The sequence below is a fragment of the Theropithecus gelada genome, chromosome 13 (genome assembly GCF_003255815.1).
Source record: "Theropithecus gelada isolate Dixy chromosome 13, Tgel_1.0, whole genome shotgun sequence".
NCBI lineage: Eukaryota > Metazoa > Chordata > Mammalia > Primates > Cercopithecidae > Theropithecus > Theropithecus gelada.
The window spans coordinates 74390530-74413727 of record NC_037681.1 but is presented as its reverse complement, the minus strand read 5'-3'; the positions used below and the strand labels follow the sequence as shown (position 1 = coordinate 74413727).

The following is a 23198-nucleotide window of genomic DNA, read 5'->3' as shown; positions in this document are numbered from 1 at the left end:
GATAGTAGCAGAATGAGTGCAGTTCTTCATACATCCTTAACCGAACAATAGTCCTGTTTTATTTTTGAAATATTTATCTCCTTTACCCTAACATGTGGTCCTAGATAGGTCTCACATAAAAAGGTGAAGGAGCAAAGAAACACCAGCTTAGCCAACCGGTTTTGCTTATCAATAGGATAGTAAAAGTCACAATTGAATTTTTCTCATTATCCTCCATTGATTAGGTGATTATCAGGCTTCTACACTATCAGACTTAGTTCCTGATATCATGGGCTTACAATTTAATTGAGGATATTATAATAACCAGAATTCAAGATAGGCTGTAATAAATACCATAAGAGGTGTAAAGTATGTGAAGGTTGTTTCTGTCCTAATTACTGTGTTATTATTCTGCCGTGGATTTATCTATTTCTTGTCTCTTCTTTCTCTCCCTGTTTCTTTAGGTTTTAAGTCATTTTTCAATTAATATACAAAATGTGACTTTAATATTACTGAGTGAATAGGACAGTGTTCAGTTTGATTTTTATTCTGATGTGTTTTAAAAAATTCAGGGTATACTATATGCACATTAGGAATATTTTAGATACTCAAAGTGTTTTTGAAATTTTCATTTGGAATTCCCTTCTGAATTTGTGGCAGTCTTTTTTTTTTCTTTCCTTTTTTAAAACGTCATGGACAATTTCATACGTACACAAAAGCGTGGAGACATCCTTCCCCTTCCTCTCACAAGTACCTAGGATTGATCTCCATTCTTTTGGAACAGTATGGTCTCATCACTCTGACTCAGCCAGAAGTCTTAGGAGTTCCATGGCCCCTCAGTAGTGTTTTACCTCTAATTATTTTCCCATGTTTTAAAAATAATTTATCTTTTTATTGATTTAAGGAGTTCTTAATTTTAACGTGGTCCAATTTATCACTATTTACCTTTATGTTTATTGCTTTTAATATAAAGATTAAAAATTATTTTTCTATTCCAAGGTCAGTTTATAGATTTTTCCTTTCTGCTTTTTTTTTTTTCCTAGAAGCTTTGTTGTTCCCAGATCCAATCTGGAATTTAATTCCCAATCCATATGAAATTGATTATTGTGTATTGTGTGGGACAGGGATCAAGGTATTTTTTTCCCTGTATGGATATTCAGTGGACCCCAAACCATTGTCACCTTTGTCATAAAAGTGACCATTTGTTGGGGGTATCTGTTTTTGCAGTTTCAGTTTTATTAGTCTCTTTATCCTGTACCAATACCATGCTACCTTAATTATTCCAGCTTTATTAGTTTTGATATCTGGGTGTATGAGTCCTCTTGCTTTATTCTACATAATTGTTTTGGCTTAATTTGGCTCTTTACATTCCCATCTATATGAATCAGTTTTTGGGTTTTTTTTTTCCAACTATTAAGACAATACCCGTAGCACCTTTGGGTGTTTTGATTGGGCTCACATTGAATCTTTAGATTGATTTGGGGAGAATTGATATTTTTATAATAGTGAATCATTATATCCATGAACATGGTGTATTCTACTTTTTTTTTTTTTTTAGATCTTTGCTTTTCTCAGTAGTATTTTGTAGTTTTCAGTATAGAGGTTTTGCATGTTTTATTAAATTTATGCCTCCAGTTCTGCATTAAGCGCGTCGATTTTAAGGGGCTGATAGAATGTCTGGATGGAAATATTTGGCAGATACTTGGAAATTTGGTTCTGGACCATGACGGAAAGTTCAGTTAGGAGCAGTCATTCACCTGGAGATGAATTTGCTCCGTGACGTTTCAGAATTGAACAAATTCACTAATAGAGAACATGCATAGGCCGGGCATGGTGGCTCACATCTGTAATCCCAGCACTTTGGTAGGCCGAGGCGGGCTGATCAGTTGAGGTCAGGAGTTCGAGACCAGCCTGGCTAACATGGTGAAACCCCATTTCTACTAAAAGTACAAAATTTATCTGTACCAGCAACTAGGGAGGCTGAGGCAGGAGAATTGCTTGAACCTGGGAGGTGGAGGTTGCAGTGAGCCGAGATCACACCACTGCACTCCAGCCTAGGCAACAGAACAAGACTCCATCTCAAAAAAAAAAAAAAAAAAAAAAAGAACATGTACAAAGTAAAGGAAAAAAAATAGAGTTTGAAGACAGAATCCTGGTGAGTCATCACATTTCTGGACTAGCAGGATAGAAAAAGTAAACCAAGAAGAATGAGTTGTTACAGAAAGTTGTAACACTACAACAGTGCTGTTAACATGGAGAAAAAAGTTTATATTAGAAAAATATGGGGAATTTAATGCCAGAGACAGTAGGAACTGAATAGGAGGTTCAAGGCTGATTCAAATCATTGAATTTAATGATTATTTTCTTGGGAAGAGCTTCACATGAATTATGGCAGTAGAATTTACATGATAGTTATCGATTAAGTGATTAAAAGGTCCATGGAGGCAGGTATTTTTGTCTCTTATTCACTTCTGTGTCTCTAGTACCTGGAATATTACCTGGTACATAGTAGACACTAAGTAGAATTTGTTGAATGAATGAATGAGTGATTGGTGGGAAAATGTGATCATTGAATGTAGACTCATTAAGAGTAGTCTTTGGGGGAAGTTTAGTGGTAAAAACAGAAAGTGAGAGAAAACGGTAGATTGGAAGATATTTTGTTTGTTTGTTTTATTTTTAGGGAAAGAAAAACCTAAATTAGTTTGCAGGTTGAACAGTAGAGCCCAACAGAGATGGAATAATGAGAGAAAATTGGAGAAGAGACAATATGAGGAGCAAACTCCAAAGTGGAGTGTTGGGAGCAGGCCCCCCAAAATCTGGCCATAAACTGGCCCCCAAACTGGCCATAAACAAAATCTCTGCAGCACTGTGACATGTTTGTGATGGCCCTAATGCCCACGCTGGAAGGTTGTATGGGTTTACTTCAGTGAGGGCAGGGGACACCTGGCCCACCTGGAGTGGAAAACCGCTTAAAGGCGTTCTTAAACCTCTGTGCCTTAAGGACATACTCCTGCTAGTTAAGGACATACTCCTGCTAGTTAAGGATAACTAGCCCAACCCAGCCCTTTATTTCCACCCATCCCTTTGTTTCCCATAAGGAATACTTTTAGTTAATCTATAATCTATAGAAACAATGCTTATCACTGGCTTGCTGTTAATAAATACATGAGTAAATCTCTGTTCAAGGCTCTCAGCTCTGAAGGCTGTGAGACCCCTGATTTCCCACTCCACACCTCTATATTTCTGTGTGTGTGTCTTTAATTCCTCTAGCGCTGCTGGGTTAGGGTCTCCCCGATTGAGCTGGTCTCAGCAGTGGAGAAGGTGGGAGGCCAAGGCGGGCAGATTATATGAGGTCAGGAGTTCAAGACCAGCCTGGCCAAAATGGAGAAACCCCATCTCTACTAAAAATACAAAAATTAGCTGGGCTTGGTGGCACATGCCGGTAGTCCCAGCTACTTGGGAGGCTGAGGCAGGAGAATCGCTCGTACCCGGGGGACAGAGGTTGCTATGAGCCGAAATAGTGCCACTGCACTCTAGCTTGGGTGACAGAATGAGAATCCATCTTAAAAAAAAAAAAAAAAAAAAAAAAAGTGGAGACGGTATGGGATCGAGGGAAAGGACACAGATGAAACTCTGAAAAGGTGGAAGCCTGCTTCTTCTTATGAGATATGGAAAAAGTAATAAGTAAATCAAGTTTCTACACAGAATATAATGTAAAATATCATTGTGTAGTTCATTTCTGTTAGCATCATTGTTTCAATTGGGTAGGGTTAATTTGCTGTTGCTGACATGTATCATTTTTCTCTACATCTAGATAGCTCTCAAGGCAGAAGCACTCTTTATACTTTGATATCCTTCTCTATCCTTCCCCTTTCATCTGTATTCCCACTATCTCCATGGAATTCACAGGTACTCAATGTTTATAGATACTTGAGTGGTTGACTCTGTTCTTAGAAAAGATTGCAAAGTCTGTTTTATTTGCTAGGTAGTTTCCAAACATGCTCTTATATTTGGTTTTCTCAGTAGGCTTGAGAAAGTATGTCTGTGTGTGTATGTATATATGTGTAAAGTAATGACCACCTTTTTGGAAGCAAACCATTCAGCCCATCCAATTTGATAATTCCATTTTAATAGACAAAGTGAATGCTCCTTTTCCAAAGCGGAGGCTTTGGTAGTAAATCTGAGCTCTAAATACACTTTTCTAAACCACGATTTCTCAACTGATAACTATTAAATTTGCTTTATTTTGAAATAATTAACAAGGGCTGTGAAAATAGTATTTTTCTGCTCATGTGTAGGTTTTACTTTTGTCGTTGGGAAATGTTTTTAATAGTTGCAGATATCAGATTTCTTAATGTATTTATGATATTAAAAGTGAAAACATACTATTGCATCATGAGGTTAAAAAAATGAAAATTTTGGCTGGGTGTGGTGGCTCATGCCTATAATCCCAGCACTTTGGGAGGCTGAGGTGGGCGGGTCATGAGATCAGGAGATCAAGAGCATCCTGGCTAACACGGTGAAACGCCATCTCTACTAAAAATGCAAAAACAAAAACAAAAACAAAAAATCAGCTGGGCATGGTGGCGGACGCTTATAGTCCCAGCTGCTTGGGAGGCTGAGGCAGGAGAATGGCGTGAACCCAGGAGGCGGAGCGTGCAGTGAGCCGAGATTGGGCCACTGCACTCCAGCCTGGGCGACAGAGCGAAAGTGCATCTCAAAAAAAATAAAAATAAAAATAAATTTCCTGTATCTATATTGTATTTAATAATCAATACACATTTTTTTGACTTGAATTTTTATAAGGTCAGCCTAACTCCAGGAAAACAAACTTATCTTCACTCTCCTTCATATATCACTGCTGACAACCTGATAATCTTCAAGTCATGGACTGGCTATAGAATGATTTTTGCTAACAATCACTGATAATGATGTATGAATTTGATATGAAACAGATTTTTTTCCTTTTGTGACCTCCACCCGAAATTATTACTGTTACTTTCAGACTTTATTTTTTTATATGGTAATTTCATTTGTAATTTCTTTATTTTTCTTTTTTTGAAATTTTCAGTTATTTTTAAAAAACTGTTGTGGGGCTGGGTGTGGTGGCTCATGCCTATAATCCCAGCACTTTGGGAGGCTGAGGCAGGTGGATCACGTGAGGCCAGGAGTTCGAGACCAACTTGGCCAACATGGTGAAACCTTGTATCTACTAAAAATACCAAAATTAGCCAGACATGGTGGTGCATGCCTGTAATCCCAGCTACTCGGGAGGCTGAGGCAGGAGAATCACGTGAAACCTGGGACGGGGAGGTTGCAGTAAGTCAAGATTGCACCACTGCATTCTAGCCTAGGTGACAGAGTGAGACTCTGTCTCAAAATAAAACAAAACAAACTGTTGTGGGGGCCGAGTGTGATGGCTCACGCTTGTAATCCCAGCATTTTGGGAGGCCGAGGCAGGTGGATCACCTGAGGTCAGGAGTTCAAGACCACCCTGGCTAACATGGTGAGACACCATCTCTACAAAAATACCAAAAATTAGCCAAGCATGATGGCGGGTGTCTATAATCCCAGCTACTCAGGAGGCTGAGGTGGGAGAATTGCTTGAACCTGGGAGGCAGAGGTTGCAGTGAACTGAGATTGCACCATTGCACTCCGGCCTGGGCGACAGAGCGAGACTCCATCCCAAAAAAAAGCCAAAAAAACCCCCCCAAAAAGCCCAAAAAACTGTTGTGGGTAAGGTCAGTATATATATTTATGGGGTACCTGCAAGCCACCCCAAATTAGATTGACTTTAGATCGTTTATACAGAAATTGCTTAGCTTGAAAAACTGTTTTCTCTATGGTAAATGCTTTTGAATATTAACTTAGTTATGTTAGATTCCTACCTCAGTGGTACTATCACAGCCATTGGTTACATTTCTGAAACCCTTCAGAGTAAGAGTATTTGTTTTTGTTTTTGTTTTTGTTTTTGAGATGGAGTCTTGCTCTGTTACCCAGGCTGGAGTACACTGCCGCAATCTCGGCTCACTGCAACTTCCACCTCCCAGGTTCAAAAAATTCTCCTGCCTTAGCCTCCCGAGTAGCTAGGAATACAGGTGCTTGCCACCACACCCGGCTAATTTTTTGTATTTTTAGTAGAGACGGGTTTTCACGGTGTTAGCCAGGATGGTCTTGATCTCCTGACCTCGTGATCCACCCACCTTGGCCTCCCAAAGTGCTGGGATTACAGGTGTGAGCCACCACACCCGGTGGATAATTTTTTATTAAAGAACTTCTGAGAGTCTTATGGAGAAATAAGCTTTGGTGTAAATTCAATATATAAAACTAGTAGAATATCAGTGGCGTGTTACTCATCTTCAGTAGTAATGAGGACACTTATCATTTCTTGCTTTACACTTTTAAGGATTTTTATATTCCCATTGTTTCATGTATATTAACATTTTCTAATGTGACTCATTATCCAAATGTGCCTTTCTAATTTTGTGACTGAGAAGTGTTGATTCCCACTTCCTGCCTCCTACTATAGTAGGAGATACAGAATAACTGTATGTTTGAAGTGAAAAAAAAAATCTTATTCTTCAAATCTTTTTTCCTGCGAATCAAAACCACAATGAGCTACCATCTCACAGCAGTCAGAATGGCTGGTATTAAAAAGTAAAATAATAACAGGTGCTGGCGAGGTTGAGGAGAAAAAGGAACATGTGTACACTGTTGATGGGAGTGTACATTAATTCAACCATTGTGGAAGGCTGTATAGTGATTCCTCAGAGAGCTGAAAACAACTGCCATTTGACCCAGCAATCCCGTTACTGGGTATATACCCAAAGGAATAGAAATCATTTTACCATAAAGATACATGCACATGTATGTTCATTGCAGCACCATTCACAATCGCCAAGATATGAAATCAACTTAAATCTTCTTTCCCATATCCAAGCATGTTAGCCAGACCTTCTTATACACATCTTACCTTTCTTTCTTATAAATATTACTATTTCTCGATTTTAAGTTTCTGAACTTAAAATTTAAGGATGTCACTCAGTAGCCTTACACGTAACAACATTCACAATATACCTAATTTGCTAATGATGTGTGTATGTGTTTGTACTTATTTTATAAAGCACTTTATAATTCTATTTTGGCATTCTGTTTTTCATTAATGTCGTGCTTAAATTCCTCCATAATTAGTGCCAAAAAAAAAAAATACTAAGATGAAGAACTTGCTTTTTCATTTTGTCAGTGACTCTTTTTATTTGTGATCAAATGTAGTAATAACAAACCTTTCAGTCCTTTTGAGATTGCTTTTCCAGACTGGTACTGTTGATTCTGAATTGTCCATCTTATATCCTCCCAGTTTCATTTTAACAAACTAGAACTAGGCTGTTTCCATTTCCAGAGAGAATAAACGTTTGCTTCTTGCTTCCAGTTCCTCTGTGTCTTTTAACATGCTGTTGAAAATAATTTTGTGTGTTCAGAAAGACTTAGATATATGTTAATAGATTTGGGCTAAGCAAATTGTGATAAATGTTTAGGAATAATGAGAGCATTGTGGTTCTGAGGTGAATAAGTGATGAGAACATCACCAAAGTGTCCAGTCCTACAAACATGCCTTTTTGCTGACATTAATTTTTCTAACTGCTGTATTACAGCTGTTGAAAATGGACAGATAGATGTGTTAAAGCTGTTGCTTCAACATGGAGCAAATGTTAATGGATCCCATTCTATGTGTGGATGGAACTCCTTGCACCAGGCTTCTTTTCAGGTAACCTCTGAATTTATTATCTCATTTCCATGTAAATTGTGTGTTTTAGCCTCTTAAAATGACAGTCCTATGCAGTTTTTGCTTTCTGCTTGCCTGTGATTTATGATGGTTAGTGCAGTACAGAAAAGGCAGTCTAAATGCTAATGATGATTCTGAATAAACCAACTTCTGTAGTAGCTGTAGAAGCTTTGGGCTATAGGGATTATCTACATTTTAAAAATGTTGATGGCATGTTTAAGAAACCGTCAGTTATTTGGGATATAAATTGATGAAGAGCAATGGGTTATTTTATTTAGAATAGTGTGTTTAGAAATTGTGATGGCTCCTTAGTGCTCGGGTTAGCAAGCTAATTTTGCAGGATTCTATAAGGTTTATAATTCCTAGAGATCAGTGTTTCATGTTTATGTTTATTTAGTTAACTGGAAGTATAGGATAATCTGATTGTTTGGCCAATTTCTTTCCAACCAATACAGCAGTATACTGTTTTGTTTTTTTCTTCAAGTTATCCTTTAGTGAGAGGATAAAAAAGAAAAAAAAAAACACAATAAGAAAAAAGATACCTTTTATTTTCTTTGTTTTTTTCTTATTTAAAATGTGAATCTGTGCTTTAGGAAAATGCTGAGATCATAAAATTGCTTCTTAAAAAAGGAGCAAACAAGGAATGCCAGGATGACTTTGGAATCACACCTTTATTTGTGGCTGCTCAATATGGCAAGCTAGAAAGCTTGAGCATACTTATTTCATCCGGTAAGATTATCCATTAGCCTTTGTACTGTTAAGATCATGAGCTTTAAACTTTATATTTCCTAGAGGAATAATTGTTGACTCAAATATAAATCAGGTTGTGAAATTTATGGTTTATATAAGTGGTAAATAAGAGTAAATAAAAGTTGATTTATAAACCTGGTTATTCAGTGTCTATTACTGACAATGCAATGCACAGCTACTAATTTATCTGAGTAGGAGCATAATGATCTGTCACTGAAGCAGGTTTATTGGCAAGTTGAATGACGGGGCTGTCATTTCCTGTAGGGAATTGAGCAGTTTCAGCTTTCTAGGGTGTAAGACTAGTTTAGGCTTAATTACCTTATTAGATGGCTATTTTGTGTATTAAGGCCTTGAGGTGTACGTTTTGTTAATTTTGTCATTATTTAAATGGGTTTATTTCAAAGCAAGTTTACACTTTATGATGTTAATAGTAGCATAACCTGCTAAAGGTTTTTCTTTGACAACCCTTCCACATTCAGCATTGCCAGGGAAGTTGGTGTTCAGGTGGCATTCTTACTCTTAAGTCACAGTTTTGTGACCAGAAATGTTTATTATGTAGGGGCTTTTAAATCTCTCCCAAACACCAGATATGTGCTTCACAGTGCTAACTTGATGAAGCGTGAATCACGGTAGCCTAGGCAATTAAAAAAAAAAAACCTGGACTTTTTTTGTCCAGGCACGGTTGCTCATGCCTGTAATCCCAGCCCTTTGGGAGGCCGAGGTGAGCAGATCACTTGAGGTCAGGAGTTTGAGACCAGCCTGGCCAACATGGTGAAACCCCATCTCTACTGAAAATACAAAAATTAGCTGGACATGGTGGCATGCACCTGTAATCCCAGCTACTAGCGAAGCTGAAACACTAGAATTGCTTGAACCTAGGAGGCAGAGGTTGCAGTGAGCCAAGATTGCACCACTGCACTCCAGCATGGGCGACAGAGCGAGACTGTGTCTCAAGAAAAAAAAAGAAAGAAAGAAAGAAAATCTAGGCTTTTTATGAACTTCCTTCAAATAGATCATACACAGTTTGTTTGTTTGCTTGTTTATTGATTAATTGAGGCCAGGCCTTGCTCCATCACCCAGGCTGGAGTATAGTGGTATGATCACAGCTCATTGTAACCTTAAACTCCTGGCCTCAAGTGATTTTCCCGCTTTAGCCTACCTAATAGCTGCGACTACAGGTGCATTTCACCATGCCCAGCTAATTAAAAAACCTTTTTTTTTTTTTTTTTAAGACATGGGGTCTTGCTGTGTTGCCCAAGTGGGTCTCAATCTCCCAACCTCAAGTGATCCTCCTGCCTCAGCCTCCCAAAATGCTGGGATTACACTGTGAGCCACTATGCCTGCCCAGCAATCCACAGTTTATTTAAACAGCAGGGCACATACTTTCTTATTTTTGCTTTCTTTTACAAACCTTGAAACACTTAAGTCAGAGTAGGAAGTAAAAGAAACAAATATTCATTAAGTGCCAATTTAAGGCATCTGTTATAATGAGTCTATAAATCTTACAGTTAAGAGGAATCACCAGAATAATCTCTTCAAACATAATCGTTTTTAGATTAAGATTCCAGACCATGAATGTTTAAGTGCCTTTTCAAAGATCTAGACTCTTGTTTCCTGGCAGAATCAGGGCTTGGACCCAGGCCTTCTGACTTCTGATCTTCCTTCTACTACATCATACTTTCCAAAGGACTATCCTAATTCAGTTTGTGACTTGCAGTCCCATAAGTTTCAATTATTAGTGTTTAGGCCGGGTACGGTGGCTCACGTCTGTAATCCCAGCACTTTGGGAGGCTGAGGCGGGCAGATTGCCTGAGGTCAGGAGCTTGAGACCATCCTGGCCAACATGGTGAAACCTTGTCTCTACTGAAAATATAAAAATTAGCCAGGTGTGGTGGCACACACCTGTCCTTGCTACTGGGGAGCCTGAGGCAGGAGAATTGCTTGAACCCATGAGGCGGAGGTTGTAGTGAGCCGAGATCACAACACCGCACTCCAGTCTGGGCGACAGAGTGAGACTCCATCTCAAAAAAAAAAAAAGAAAAAAAAAATATGTGTGTGTGTGTGTGTGTGTATATATATATATATATTTAGTTAATATTTAGATTAAATAGGCAAGGTGCAGTGGCTCATGCCTGTAATCCCAACACTTTGGGAGGCCAAGGCGGGCGGATTGCCTGAGCTCAGGAGTTTGCAGCCAGCCTGGGCAACATGGTGAAACCCTGTCTCTATTAAAACACAAAAAATTAGCCAGGTGTAGCGGTGTGCACCTGTAGTCCCAGCTACTTAGGAGGCTGAGGCAGGAGAATTGCTTAAACCCAGTAGGTGGAGGTTGCAGTGAGCCTAGATCTCGCGACTGCACTCCAGCCTGGGTGACAGAGTGAGACTCCGTCCCTCCCCCCAAAAAATTTTTTTTTAAATTAAATAGATTAAACTGCACCTTAATGTCTCTCCTCATGTCAGGTCTGTTATCTTGTCGCCTGGAGCTCTGAGCTCCTGTTTTGTTTTGCTTTGTTCTTTTTATTTCTTTTCTCTGAATTGTTCTAAATAATCAGTTGAAAAGGTATGTAGGTATGTTTATCATGTAACCATACATGTTTCCAACCCCCAGTACTTTCCTTTCAGTGACTTGTCTGTAATTTTTCCAACTTTTTCACCAGTGGTCTTTAAAGAAATTGGTTCCTTATTCTTTCTGATACTTTGAAATTGTCACTCACAATAACGCATTGATTAAAAAAAAAAGTTAAGATTTCTTTCTTGACTTAGTCCCTTTTCAGTTATAGTGTTTACTTCTTTCTGAAACTGACAGTGGGTAAAACATCTCCCTCATATAAATCATGAAAGTTCTAGTTTCTAGCATTTGGAATTTCTGAAGGATCTATAGACTCTTTAATTTACCATTTGTGTTCTATGTAGTTTTTTTTTTTTTTTTTTTTGAGACGGAGTCTCGCTCTGTCGCCCGGGCTGGAGTGCAGTAGCCGGATCTCAGCTCACTGCAAGCTCCGCCTCCCGGGTTTACGCCATTCTCCTGCCTCAGCCTCCCGAGTAGCTGGGACTACAGGCGCCCGCCAACTCACCCGGCTAGTTTTTTGTATTTTTTTTAGTAGAGACAGGGTTTCACCGTGTTAGCCAGGATGGTCTCGATCTCCTGACCTCGTGATCCACCCGTCTCGGCCTCCCAAAGTGCTGGGATTACAGGCTTGAGCCACCGCGCCCGGCCTATGTAGTTTTTGTGTACATAAAACTTTGGTCTATTCAAGGTGCATTTATGGGATATTCTTTTAAATAGAAGATAGTTCTTTCCCTCTTGATGATGATCTTTTCACCGAGATGTATTCTAGAAATTTAAAAAACTCTCATGGTCATGTAACAACATCATATTTAGCATATTTAATACATTATTTGCCAACAAGAAAAGTTTGGGGATGACTGCTATTTTCACAATCTTCACAAAAACTGAGGTCAGGTTTTAAAAATCTTTATACAATGATGTATACATAATTTAATTAGATTTATGATTTTATTTTATTTTTTATAATTTCAACTTTTATTTCAGATTCAGAGGGTACACATGCAGGTTTGTTACATAGGTGTATTGCATGATGCTGATGCTGAGGTTTGGGATATGAGTGATCTCATCCCCTAGATAGTGGGCATAGTACCCAACAGTTAGCTTTTGAGCCCTTGCCCTGTTCCCTGCCTCCCTTCTCTATTAGTCCCCAGTATCTGTTGTTGCTATCTTTATGTCCACGAGTACCCAGTGTTTAGCCTCCACTTGTAAGTGAGAACATGCAGTATTTGGTTTTCTGTTAATTTGTTAATTCACTTAGAATAATGGCCTCCAGCTGCATCCATGTTGCTAAAGGGACATGATTTTATTCTTTTCTATGACTGCGTAGTATTCTGTGGTGTATATCTACTGTGTTTTCTTTATCCAATCCACCAGGTATCCATTGATGGGCACCTAGGTTGATTCCATGTCTTTGCTATTGTGAGTGGTGCTGTGATGAACGTGCAAGTGCATGTGTATTTTTGGTAGAATGATTTATTTTCTTTTGGATATATACCCAGTGATAAATTGCTGGGTCGAATGGTAGTTTTGATTTAAGCTATTTGAGAAATTTCCAAACTGCTTTCCACTATGGCTGAACTAATTTACATTCCCACCAACAATGTATAAGTGTTCCCCTTTGTCTTCAACCTCTCTAGCATCTGTTGTTTTTTGACTTTTTAGTAATAGCCATTCTGACTGGTATGAGGTTATGTCTCATTGTGGTTTTGATTTGCATTTCTCTGGTGGTTGGTGATGTTGAGCAATTCTTCATGTGTTTGTTGGATGCTCATATGTCTTCTTTTGAGAAGTGTCTTTTCACGTCTTTTGCCCAATTTTTTTTTTTTTTTTGACATGGAGTCTCATTCTATCACCCAGGCTGGAGTACAGTGGCACTATCTCTGCTCGCTGCAACCTCTGCCTCCTGGGTTCAAGCGATTCTCCTGCTTCAGCCTCCCAAGTAGCTGGGACTACAGGCATGTGCCACCATGCCTGGCTAATTTTTTGTATTTTTAGTACAGACAGGGTTTGTCCGTGTTAACCAGGATGGTCTTGGTCTCCTGACCTCGTGATCCACCCGCCTTGGCCTCCAAAGTGCTGGGATTATAGGCGTGAGCCAGTGTGCTCAGTTCTTTTGCCCAGTTTTTACTGGGATTGTTTTTTGCTTGTTGAATTGTTTAATTTCCTTATAGATTCTAGATATTAGACAAAGTTAGGATAAAGACCTTTGTCTAATGTCCAGAATCTTTAAAGATACATAGTTAGCAAATATTTTCTCCTATTCTGTGGATTGTCTGTGGATTCTGTTGCTTTACAGAAGCTAAAGAGCTTAATTAATCTAAAGAGATTAATTAGGTCCCACTTATCAATTTTTGTTTTTGTTGCAATTGCTTTTGAGAACTTAGTCATAAGTTCTTTCTCAGGGCCAATGTCCAGAACGGTGTTTTCTCTTTTTTTTCTAACTAGGATTTTTATAGTTTGAGGTCTTACGTTTTAATATTTAATCCATCTTGAGTTGATTTTTGTATATGGTGAAAGGTAGGGGTCCAGTTTCATTCTTCTGCATATAGCTAGCCACCTATCCTAGCACCATTTATTGAATAAGGAGTCTCTAACTCATTGCTTATTTTTGTCAACTTTGTCAAAGATCAGATGGCTGTAGGTGCGTGGCTGTATTTCTGGATTCTCTATTCTATTCCATTGATCTGTGTGTCTGTTTTTGTACCAGGACTATGCTGTTTTGGTTACCTTAGCCTTAAAGTATAGTTTGAAATTGGGTAATGTGATGCCTCCAGCTTTATTCTTTTTGCTTAGGATTGCTTTGGCTATTTGTGCCATTTTTTGGTTCCATATGAATTTAAGAACTTTTTTTTTCTGATTCTGTGAAAAATGGTGTTGGTAGTTTGACAGGAATAGCATTGAAGCATAAAAATGACACAATAGAATTCAGGGACTTGGGGAAAGGATGGGAAGGGGGTGAGGGATAAAAGATCACAAACTGGTCGCAGTGTATACTGCTTGGGTGATGAGGTGAATCTCACAGATCACCACTAAAGAACTTTCTGAGGTAACTAGACACCACCTGTTCCCCAATAACTTATGGAAATAAAAAACAAAAACCAAAGACTCTGACATTTAACAGGGGAAAAAATAAAAAAAGGAATAGTGTTGAATCTATAGGTTGCCTTGGGCAGCATGGGTATTTTAAAAAATGATAATTGATTTTTGCAATCCATAAGCATGGATTTTCCATTTGTTGGTGTCATCTGTGATTTCTTTCAGTAGTATTTTGTAGTTCTCCTTGTAGAGATCTCTCACCTCCTTGGTAAGATGTATTCCTAGGTTTTTAATTTTTTTTTTTTTTTTTGGTGGCTATTGTAAATGGAGTTGCATTCTTGATTTGGCTGTCAGCTTGAACATTATTGATGTATAGAAATGCTGCTGATTTTATACATTGATTTTGTAACCTGAAATTTTACCGAAGTTGTTTATCAGCTTCAGGAGCCTTTTTGTGGAGTCTTTAGGGTTTTCTTGGTATGGAATCATATTGTCAAAGAAGAGAGATTGTTTGACTTCTTCTTTTCCTATTTGGATGCCTTTTATTTCTTTCTCTTGCCTGATTGTTCTGGCAAGGACTTCCAGTACTATGTTGAATAGGAGTGGTGAGAGTTGGTATCCTTGTCTTCTTCCAGTTCTCAGGGAGAATGCTTCCAGCTTTTGCCTCTTCAGTATGATATTGGCTGTGGGTTTGTCATAGATGATTCTTATTATTTTGAGATATGTTCCTTCAATGCCTAGTTTGTTGAGGGTTTTGTTTATTTATCATGAATAATGAAGGCTATTCTCACATCTATTGAGGTGATCATGTAGTTTTTAATTTTCTTTATGTGGTGAATCCCAATTATTCATTTGCGTATATGGAACCAACGTTGCATCTCAACAATGAAGCCTACTTGATCATGATGCATTAACTTTTTGATGTGTTGTGGGATTCGATTTGCTAGTGTTTTGTTGAGGATTTTTGTGTCTATGTTCATCAGGGATATTGGCCTGTACTTTTCTTTCTTCATTGTGTCTTTTCCAGGTTTTGGTATTAGGGCGATGCTGGCTTTGTAGAACAACTTAGGGAGGAATTCCTCCTCCTTAATTTTTGAGAATGGTTTCAGTAGAATTGGTACCCATTCTTCTTTGTATATCTGGTAGAATTCAGCTGTGAATTCATCTGGTCCAGGACTTTTTGGTTGGTAGGTTATTTTTGTTTTATTATTATGGATTCAGTTTTGGAACTTGATATTGGTCTATTTCAATTTCTTTCTAATTCAGTCTTGGGAGATTGTGTAGTTTATCCATTTCCTCTAGATTTTCTAGTTTGTGTGCATTGAGGTGTTCATAATAGTCTCTGAGGATCTTGTGTATTTCTGTAGAATCTATTGTAATGTCAACTTTGTTGTTTCAGATTGTGCTTATTTGGATCTTCACTCTTTTTTTTTTCTTTGTTAATCTAGCTAGTAGTCTATCAGTTTTGTTTAACCTTTCAAAGAGCCAACTTTTGGTTTCATTGATCCTTTGTGTGGATTTTTGGGTCTCAATTTCATTCAATTCCACTCTGATTTTAATTATTTTTTTTTCTTCTGCTAGCTTTGGGGTTAGTTTGTTCTGGTTTTTCTTGTTCTTCTAAGTGTGATATTGGATCATTAATTTGAGATCTTTCTGAGTTAGATGTTTAGCATTATAAACTTCTTAACACTTTTTGCTGCATTTTAATATGTTTTGTGTCTGTTTTTATTTATTTCAAAGAATTTTTTGATTTCTGTCATAATTTTATTGTTTACTTAAAAGCTATACAAGAGCAAGTTTGTTTGTTTGTGAGACAGAGTCTCGCTCTGTCGCCCGGCTGGAGTTCAGTGGCACCATCTCGGCTCACTGTAACCTCCGCCTCTTGGGTTCAAGCAATTCTCCTGCCTCAGCCTCTTGAGTAACTGGGACTAGAGGCGCACACCACCACGCCTGTCTAATTTTTTTTTGTTTTTTTGTAGTTTAGTAGAGATGGGGTTTCACCACATTGCCCAGGTTGGTCTCGAACTCCTGAGCTTAGGCAGTCTGCCCGCCTTGGCCTCCCAAAGTGCTAGGATTATAGGCGTGAGCCACCGCGCCCAACCAAGAGCAAGTTAATTTCTATGTAATTGTGTGGTTTTGGAAGATCTTCTTGGTATTGATTTCTGTTTTTATTCTACTGTGTTCTGAGAGTGTGGTTGGTATAATTCAGTTTATTTGTTTGTTTATTTATTTATTTATTTGGAGACAGGGTCTTGCTCTGTACCCAGACTAGAGTGCAGTGGCATTATCTCAGCTCACTGCAACCTCTGCCTCCTGGTTCAGGTGATTCTCCTGCCTCAGCCTCCTGAGTACCTGGGATTACAGGCACGCACCACTGTGGCCAAACTAATTTTTTGTGTTTTTAGTAGAGATGGGGTTTCACCATGTTGGCCAATCTGGTCGCGAACTCCTGACCTTCAAGTGATCCACCTGCCTCGGCCTCACAAATGAATCAGTTTTTTAAAATTTATTGAGATGTGCTTTTTGGCCAAGCATGTGGACCATCTTGGAGTATGTTCTGTGTGCTGTTGAGAAGAATATATATTCTGTGGTTGATGAGTGGAGTGTTCTGTAGATATGTATTAGGTCCAATTGGTCAAATGTTGAATTTATACCCAGAATTTGTTTTTTAATTTTCTGCCTTAATGATCTATCTAATGCTGTCAATGGGATGTTGAAATCTCCCAATATTATTACTATCTCTATAGATCTCTAAGAGCTTGTTTTATGAAACTGGATGCTTTGGCGTTGGGTGTGTGTATATTTAGAATTGTTAAGTGTTGTTGAATCGAACCCTTTATCATTATGTAATTACCTTCTTTGTCCTTTTGTACTGTCATTGGTTTTTTATATATAATTTTTTCTTTGTTTTTTTAAATAGAAATGGGGTCTCACGTGTTGCTGTGAACCCCAAATATCTGAGACAGATCTCAGTCAATTTAGGAAGTTTATTTTGCCAATGTTAAGGGCACGTGCCTGTGACACACCCTCAGGAGGTCCTGACAACATGTGCCCAAAGTGGTTGGGGCACAACTAGGTTTTATACATTTTAGGGAGGCATGAGACATCAATCAACATATATAAGATATGCATTGTTCTCTCTGGAAAAGCAGGACAACGCAAAGTGGGGAGAGTATGTCCAGGTCGTAGGTAGGTAAGAGACAAATGGTTGCCTTTTGTTTTTTTGTTTTTTTTTTTTTTTGAGTTTCTAATTAGGCTTTCCGAAGGAGGCACTCAGATATGCGCTTATCCTAGTGAGCAGAGGGATGACTTTGAGTTCTGTCTGTCCTTCATCCACAGGGAAATTCCTTGTGAGGGAGGTATGTAACTTTTTTCTAATCTTAGTAGCTATCTTTTAGGAGTAGAATAGGAGGCAGGGTTGCACTAAGCATTTCCCAGCTTGACTTTTCCCTTTGGCTTAGTGATTGTGGGGTTCCAAGATTTATTTTCCTTTCACGTTGCCCTGTCTGGTCTTGAACTCCTGAGCTCAAGCGATCCTCCTACCTTGTAAGAGTTAAAGAAAGGGGAAAGAGACACATAGGATGGCTTGGCAGTTAAAGACAGGTTTACTTTAGGGAAAACCTGAGAAGGGCTTCTGGCAGATTTTTTTTTGTTCAGGAGTGCTTTCTCTTACAGACTGAGTACATCAGTATATATTGGTTTTAGGGTGAGGGGGCTTATCACAAGCTTGGAATATTTATGTGTGGGGGAGAAGTTTATGGTGAAGTTGGAATGTCTCTTGGCGAAGGGGGGGTTATCTTGGGGTTGACATCTTTCCAGCAGGAAGGGGGTTATCTCGGGGCTGGCATCTTCCCAGCCAGAGTGGGGTGGCTAGCATGTCTCTGGTCGCTGAGGAGTTTGGAATGTTTCTCGTTGGAGATGTTTTTTTGGTTTACGGTCATGCTGACCTTAGCCATTTAGGCTGATGCCCTTTGGATTTAGGCAGTTTTTGATTAAGGTGAATTGGAAAATAACAGTGCTTGTGCAAGATGGGGATATTCCTGCTCTGTCACAGTTCGGCCTCTCAAAGCTCTGGGATTATAGTTGTGAGCCACTGTACCTGGCCCTGTTGTTTGATTTAAAGTCTGTTTTATCTGCCATAAGAATGGTGACCCCTTGTCAGGTGCAGTGGCTCACACCTGTAATCCCAGCACTTTGGGGGGCCGAGGTGGATGGATCACAAGAACAAGAGATCAAGACCATCCTGGCCAACATGGTGAAACCCCGTCTCTATGTACCAAAAATACAAAAATTAGCTGGGCGTGTGGTGTGCGCCTGTAGTCCCAGCTACTCAGGAGGCTGAGGCAGGAGAATTGCTTGAACCCAGGAGGTAGAGGTTGCAGTAAGCCGAGATCGCACCATTGCACTCCAGCCTGGTGACAGAGCAAGACTCCATCTCAAAAATGGAAGGGGAAGGGGAAGGGGAAGGGAGACCCCTGACCTTTTTTGTTTTCCATTTGCTTGCTTTTTCCAACCCTTTACTTTGAGCCTGTAGATATTTTTACATGTGAGACGTGTCTCTTGAAGGCAGCAGATGAATGAGTCTTTTTTCTTTCTTTCTTTCTTTCTTTCTTTTTAATCCAAATTGCAACTTTGTACCTTTTAAGCAGGATGTTTAGTGAAAGGCGAAAGATTTATATATTCTGAAGAGACCCTTTACATTCAAGGTTAATGTTGATAGGTGAGGTTTTGATCCTATTATTAAATTGGTAGATGGTTGCTTTGCCATGTCTGTTGCATGGCTGCATTATGGGGTCTTTGGGCTATGTTCTTCAGTGTGTTTTTGTGGTATCAGTGTTCTTTCATTTCCATGTTTAGAAGTCCTTTAAGGATCTCTGCTAAGGCTGATCTAGTGGTAACAAATTATCTTAGTGCTTGCTTGTCTGTAAAATATTTTATTTCTCCTTCATTTGTGAAGCTTAGTTTGGTAGAATATGAAATTCTTGGTTGTAGTGTCCTTTCTTTAAGAATGCTGAAAATAGACCCCCCATCTCTCTTGCCTTGTAAGGTTTCCACTGAGAAGTCCACTGTTCCTTTTGTATGGGATCTAACTTTTTTCTCTAGCTGCTTTTAAGATTTTTTCTTTAGCGTTAACCTTCAACAGTCTGGTGTCTATATGCCATGGTGATGTTCATGTTCACAGGGAGTTCTCTGGATTGCTTCTATCTGGATATCTTCCTCTCTGGCAAGATTAGGGAAATTTTCTTAAATTACGTCCTCAAATATGTTTTCCAGATCATTTACTTTTTCTCCTTCTCTCTCAGGAATACCAATAATTCATACATTTGGTTGCTTTACATTATCAAATATTTCTCAAAACCTTCTTCATTAAAAAAAAAATACTTTTTAGTCTGACTGAGTTAGTTTGAAAGACTGATCTTCAAGCTCCAAAATTCTTTCTTCTGCTTGATCCAGTCTATTAATAAAACTTAGTTATATTTTGAAATTCCTTAAGTGAATTTTTCAATTCCAGAAGCTCTGATTGATTCCTTTTTAAAATGTTTATCTTAAGATGTCTTCATTTCCTGAGTTGCTTTAGAAGTTTCTTTGTGTTTATTTTCAACCTTGTCTGGATCTTGTTGCGCTTCCTTGCAATCCTTGCTTTGAATTCTTTATCTGTCATTTCTGAGTTTCCATTTGGGTCAGGAGCCATTGTGGGAACACGACTGTGATCCCTCAGTGGTGTCACTACATTTAGATTTTTCACAAATCCAAAATTCTTGGGATAGTTCCGTTTCATCTGGAGACATTCACACTTCTAATTTTTGTAATTATTTTAATGCGGGCGGGATTTTTTCTTTCTTTCTTTCACTATAATGTTGTTGTTTTTCCCTTTCACATTTGTGATTTTAAATATCAACTCAGAAACCTGTTGAAAGAGACCCTTTTTCTCTGATTTTAGGTATTATTTATTATGCAGTGGTTATGAAGAAAGAAATGTAATAGAGAGTATAGTCAATACTAGTTTAAGGTGTAGCTCCCATATATGTCATATTTACTGATAATTTATCATAAATCTTAGCCTGAATCAATTAGTGGCATAATTTAGATTTTATCTTTTTGAACATTTGTCAGAAATATTATCCATGTTTGATAGTTTGCATTTTTTCTTTTTAAATATTTACTTATTGGGCCCCAGAATGCTTGTTGGAGGAGGGATTGGAATGAAATGTATCCTTCATTGAACAGGATTTTTGTTTTAGCTTAAAAATGAATTCTAAGATATGAATCACTTGTTTTCTTGCTGACATAAAAGCAAAACCTTTTTATTTTTGATAGAGACAGGGTCTTACTATGTTGCCCAGGCTGGTCTCAAACACGTGGCCTCAAGCAGTCCTCTTGCCACAGCCTCCTAAATTGCTGGGATTCCAGGCATGAGCTACCCTGTCAGTTTAGCAAAGACAATTTAAATGATTACCGGCCGGGCACGGTGGCTCAAGCCTGTAATCCCAGCACTTTGGGAGGCCGAGACGGGCGGATCACAAGGTCAGGAGATCGAGACCATCCTGGCTAACACGGCGAAACCCCGTCTCTACTAAAAACACAAAAAATTAGCCGGGCGAGGTGGCGGCGCCTGTGGTCCCAGCTACTCGGGAGGCTGAGGCGGGAGAATGGCGGGAACCCGGGAGGTGGAGCTTGCAGTGAGCTGAGATCTGGCCACTGCACTCCANAAGCCTGTAATCCCAGCACTTTGGGAGGCCGAGACGGGCGGATCACAAGGTCAGGAGATCGAGACCATCCTGGCTAACACGGCGAAACCCCGTCTCTACTAAAAACACAAAAAATTAGCCGGGCGAGGTGGCGGCGCCTGTGGTCCCAGCTACTCGGGAGGCTGAGGCGGGAGAATGGCGGGAACCCGGGAGGCGGAGCTTGCAGTGAGCTGAGATCTGGCCACTGCACTCCAGCCTGGGCGACAGAGCGAGACTCCGTCTCAAAAAAAAAAAAAAAAAAAAAAAAAAAAAAAAAAAAAAAATGATTACCAAGAAGTTAGCAAAGTAAATATGTTTGTTTAACAACATCCAACATCCAGTGATGAGGGAAAAGCTTATTGTGCTATAAAACCCTTTTGTGGTAGTTCCTTTGAAATTTATGTTGATTTTTTTTTTTTTTAATATGAGGATTATCTGTTAAATGGTTTATTTTGTATTAGGTGCAAATGTCAATTGTCAAGCCTTGGACAAAGCTACTCCCTTGTTCATTGCTGCTCAAGAGGGACACACAAAATGTGTGGAGCTTTTGCTCTCCAGTGGGGCAGATCCTGATCTTTACTGTAATGAGGACAATTGGCAGTTACCTATTCATGCAGCTGCACAAATGGGCCATACAAAGTAAGTGTTAAAACAGAAAATAAGCGTCGTCTCTTAATCAAAAGCTAATAAAGAATAAATCTGGGCTAGACCCTTCACCTCTAAGCAAAATTCTCTTCCTTACCAATCTGCTGGGTGAATAGATCTACCCCTAATCTGTCCCTCGTGCTGTCTTTTGCTCCTACTAGTCCTGGACTTTGATATTGTGAGGCAGAGTTGCTAGAGACTGGGTAGGCTCGGGGACTTTCTCAGGGTATTGACTCTTCCCATTGATTTCTCTAGTAATGGCTGTATCCACCACCTCCTCCTCCCTAGTTTTATCCCAGGCATCTTTTTAGGCATCAATCTGATGAGGCCATCCGTGTTACCTCTTTGACCCTGGAAAGCTTTTGATTTTGTGATGCCTGTTGAAGTGTATGCTAAGTAGTCCTCCCTGTCTTAAACCCTTTGACTGAACTTTTCTTGATCTAACTTCAAATTAGGGAGAGAGTAAATGGGGTTCCAGGAATCTTAGAAGCTATATCCTGTGAGAATATGGCTATCTTAAATTGATAGTCAATAATTTTTAGAAATATATGTTTAGAATCTTTACAGCCATAATTCTACAATAATACTTTTTATAGCTGTTGTTAGTATTATCTGATTTAAAAAGTAATAGTAAAATATTCATTACTTAATTTAGTTTGTTTACGTAGTAGGAAAACAGATTCTGGAATTTGGTCATTGTGCCACTAGGTGACACAATACCTTACTATTTCATTAATATTTGTAAGCATGTTTATTATGTCTTGTGGGAGAGTATAATTTTTCCAACCTATTTAAAAAAATTAAACACATTAAATTTAAGAGACATTAGACTATTTTAACAAAATACTTAGATTTAAAAATTTGATATTTTCCCCAATTCTTGATCATTTATTTAAACATAAGTGTTAGATATTATACTCTGAGCTTTAAATGATACCAAAAGTCTCTTGGGCATTTGTTCTCAATTTTGAGAATTCTCATTGTCACTGATGATTTTCTTTATAGCCTACTTCAAAGGTAGCCCCTTTTGTGAATTAAGTTCTACTTAAATGTTATCTTAGACATACATTACATGAGGAAAAGTTACAAAGAGAAATTTACTGTTATAAAAATACTTCAGAGTAGCCCTGTCTGTCTTTTCCTAGAAAGAGGGAATTTCCTGGCTTTGTTACACAGTTTTATTTTTAATTTTAGAAGGGTGGAATAGTCCTTTTTTCTTTCCAGTTGACTGCCAGAGGTAAGTTTACAAATAACCTAAGAACTTTTGTTTTAATTATTTTCTGAGAACTTTCTCTTCCTAGGAACCAGCTTCTTTATAAGTCTGCCTCCATAATTTAATAAGCTCACTTTTTTTCCTTTCCTTTTTTTTTTTTTTTTTTTTTTGAGACGGAGTCTCGCTCTGTCGCCCAGGCTGGAGTGCAGTGGCGCAATCTCGGCTCACTGCAAGCTCCGCCTCCCGGGTTCACGCCATTCTCCTGCCTCAGCCTCCTGAGTAGCTGGGACTACAGGCGCCCGCCACCGCGCCCGGCTAATTTTTTGTGTTTTTAGTAGAGACGGGGTTTCACCGTGGTCTCGATCTCCTGACCTTGTGATCCGCCCGCCTCGGCCTCCCAAAGTGCTGGGATTACAGGTGTGAGCCACCGCACCTGGCCTTTTTTTCCAGATAATAGAATATTTTAGCAGAAATTATAATTTCTTCCCGATGAAA

The 23198-nt window shown here is 38.9% G+C and overlaps 1 protein-coding gene across 4 annotated transcripts in view; it reads left to right on the top strand.

The window, feature by feature from the left end:
• ASB3 (ankyrin repeat and SOCS box containing 3) overlaps positions 1-23198 on the top strand; it is a 123761-nt gene that overhangs the window by 53735 nt on the left and 46828 nt on the right. For all 4 annotated transcript variants that reach the window (XM_025405767.1, XM_025405770.1, XM_025405768.1 and 1 more), the window contains 3 exons: positions 7632-7744; positions 8356-8491; positions 21307-21484. In XM_025405767.1, coding sequence (XP_025261552.1) covers positions 7632-7744; positions 8356-8491; positions 21307-21484 — 427 coding nt within the window. The remainder of the gene's footprint in view (positions 1-7631; positions 7745-8355; positions 8492-21306; positions 21485-23198) is intronic.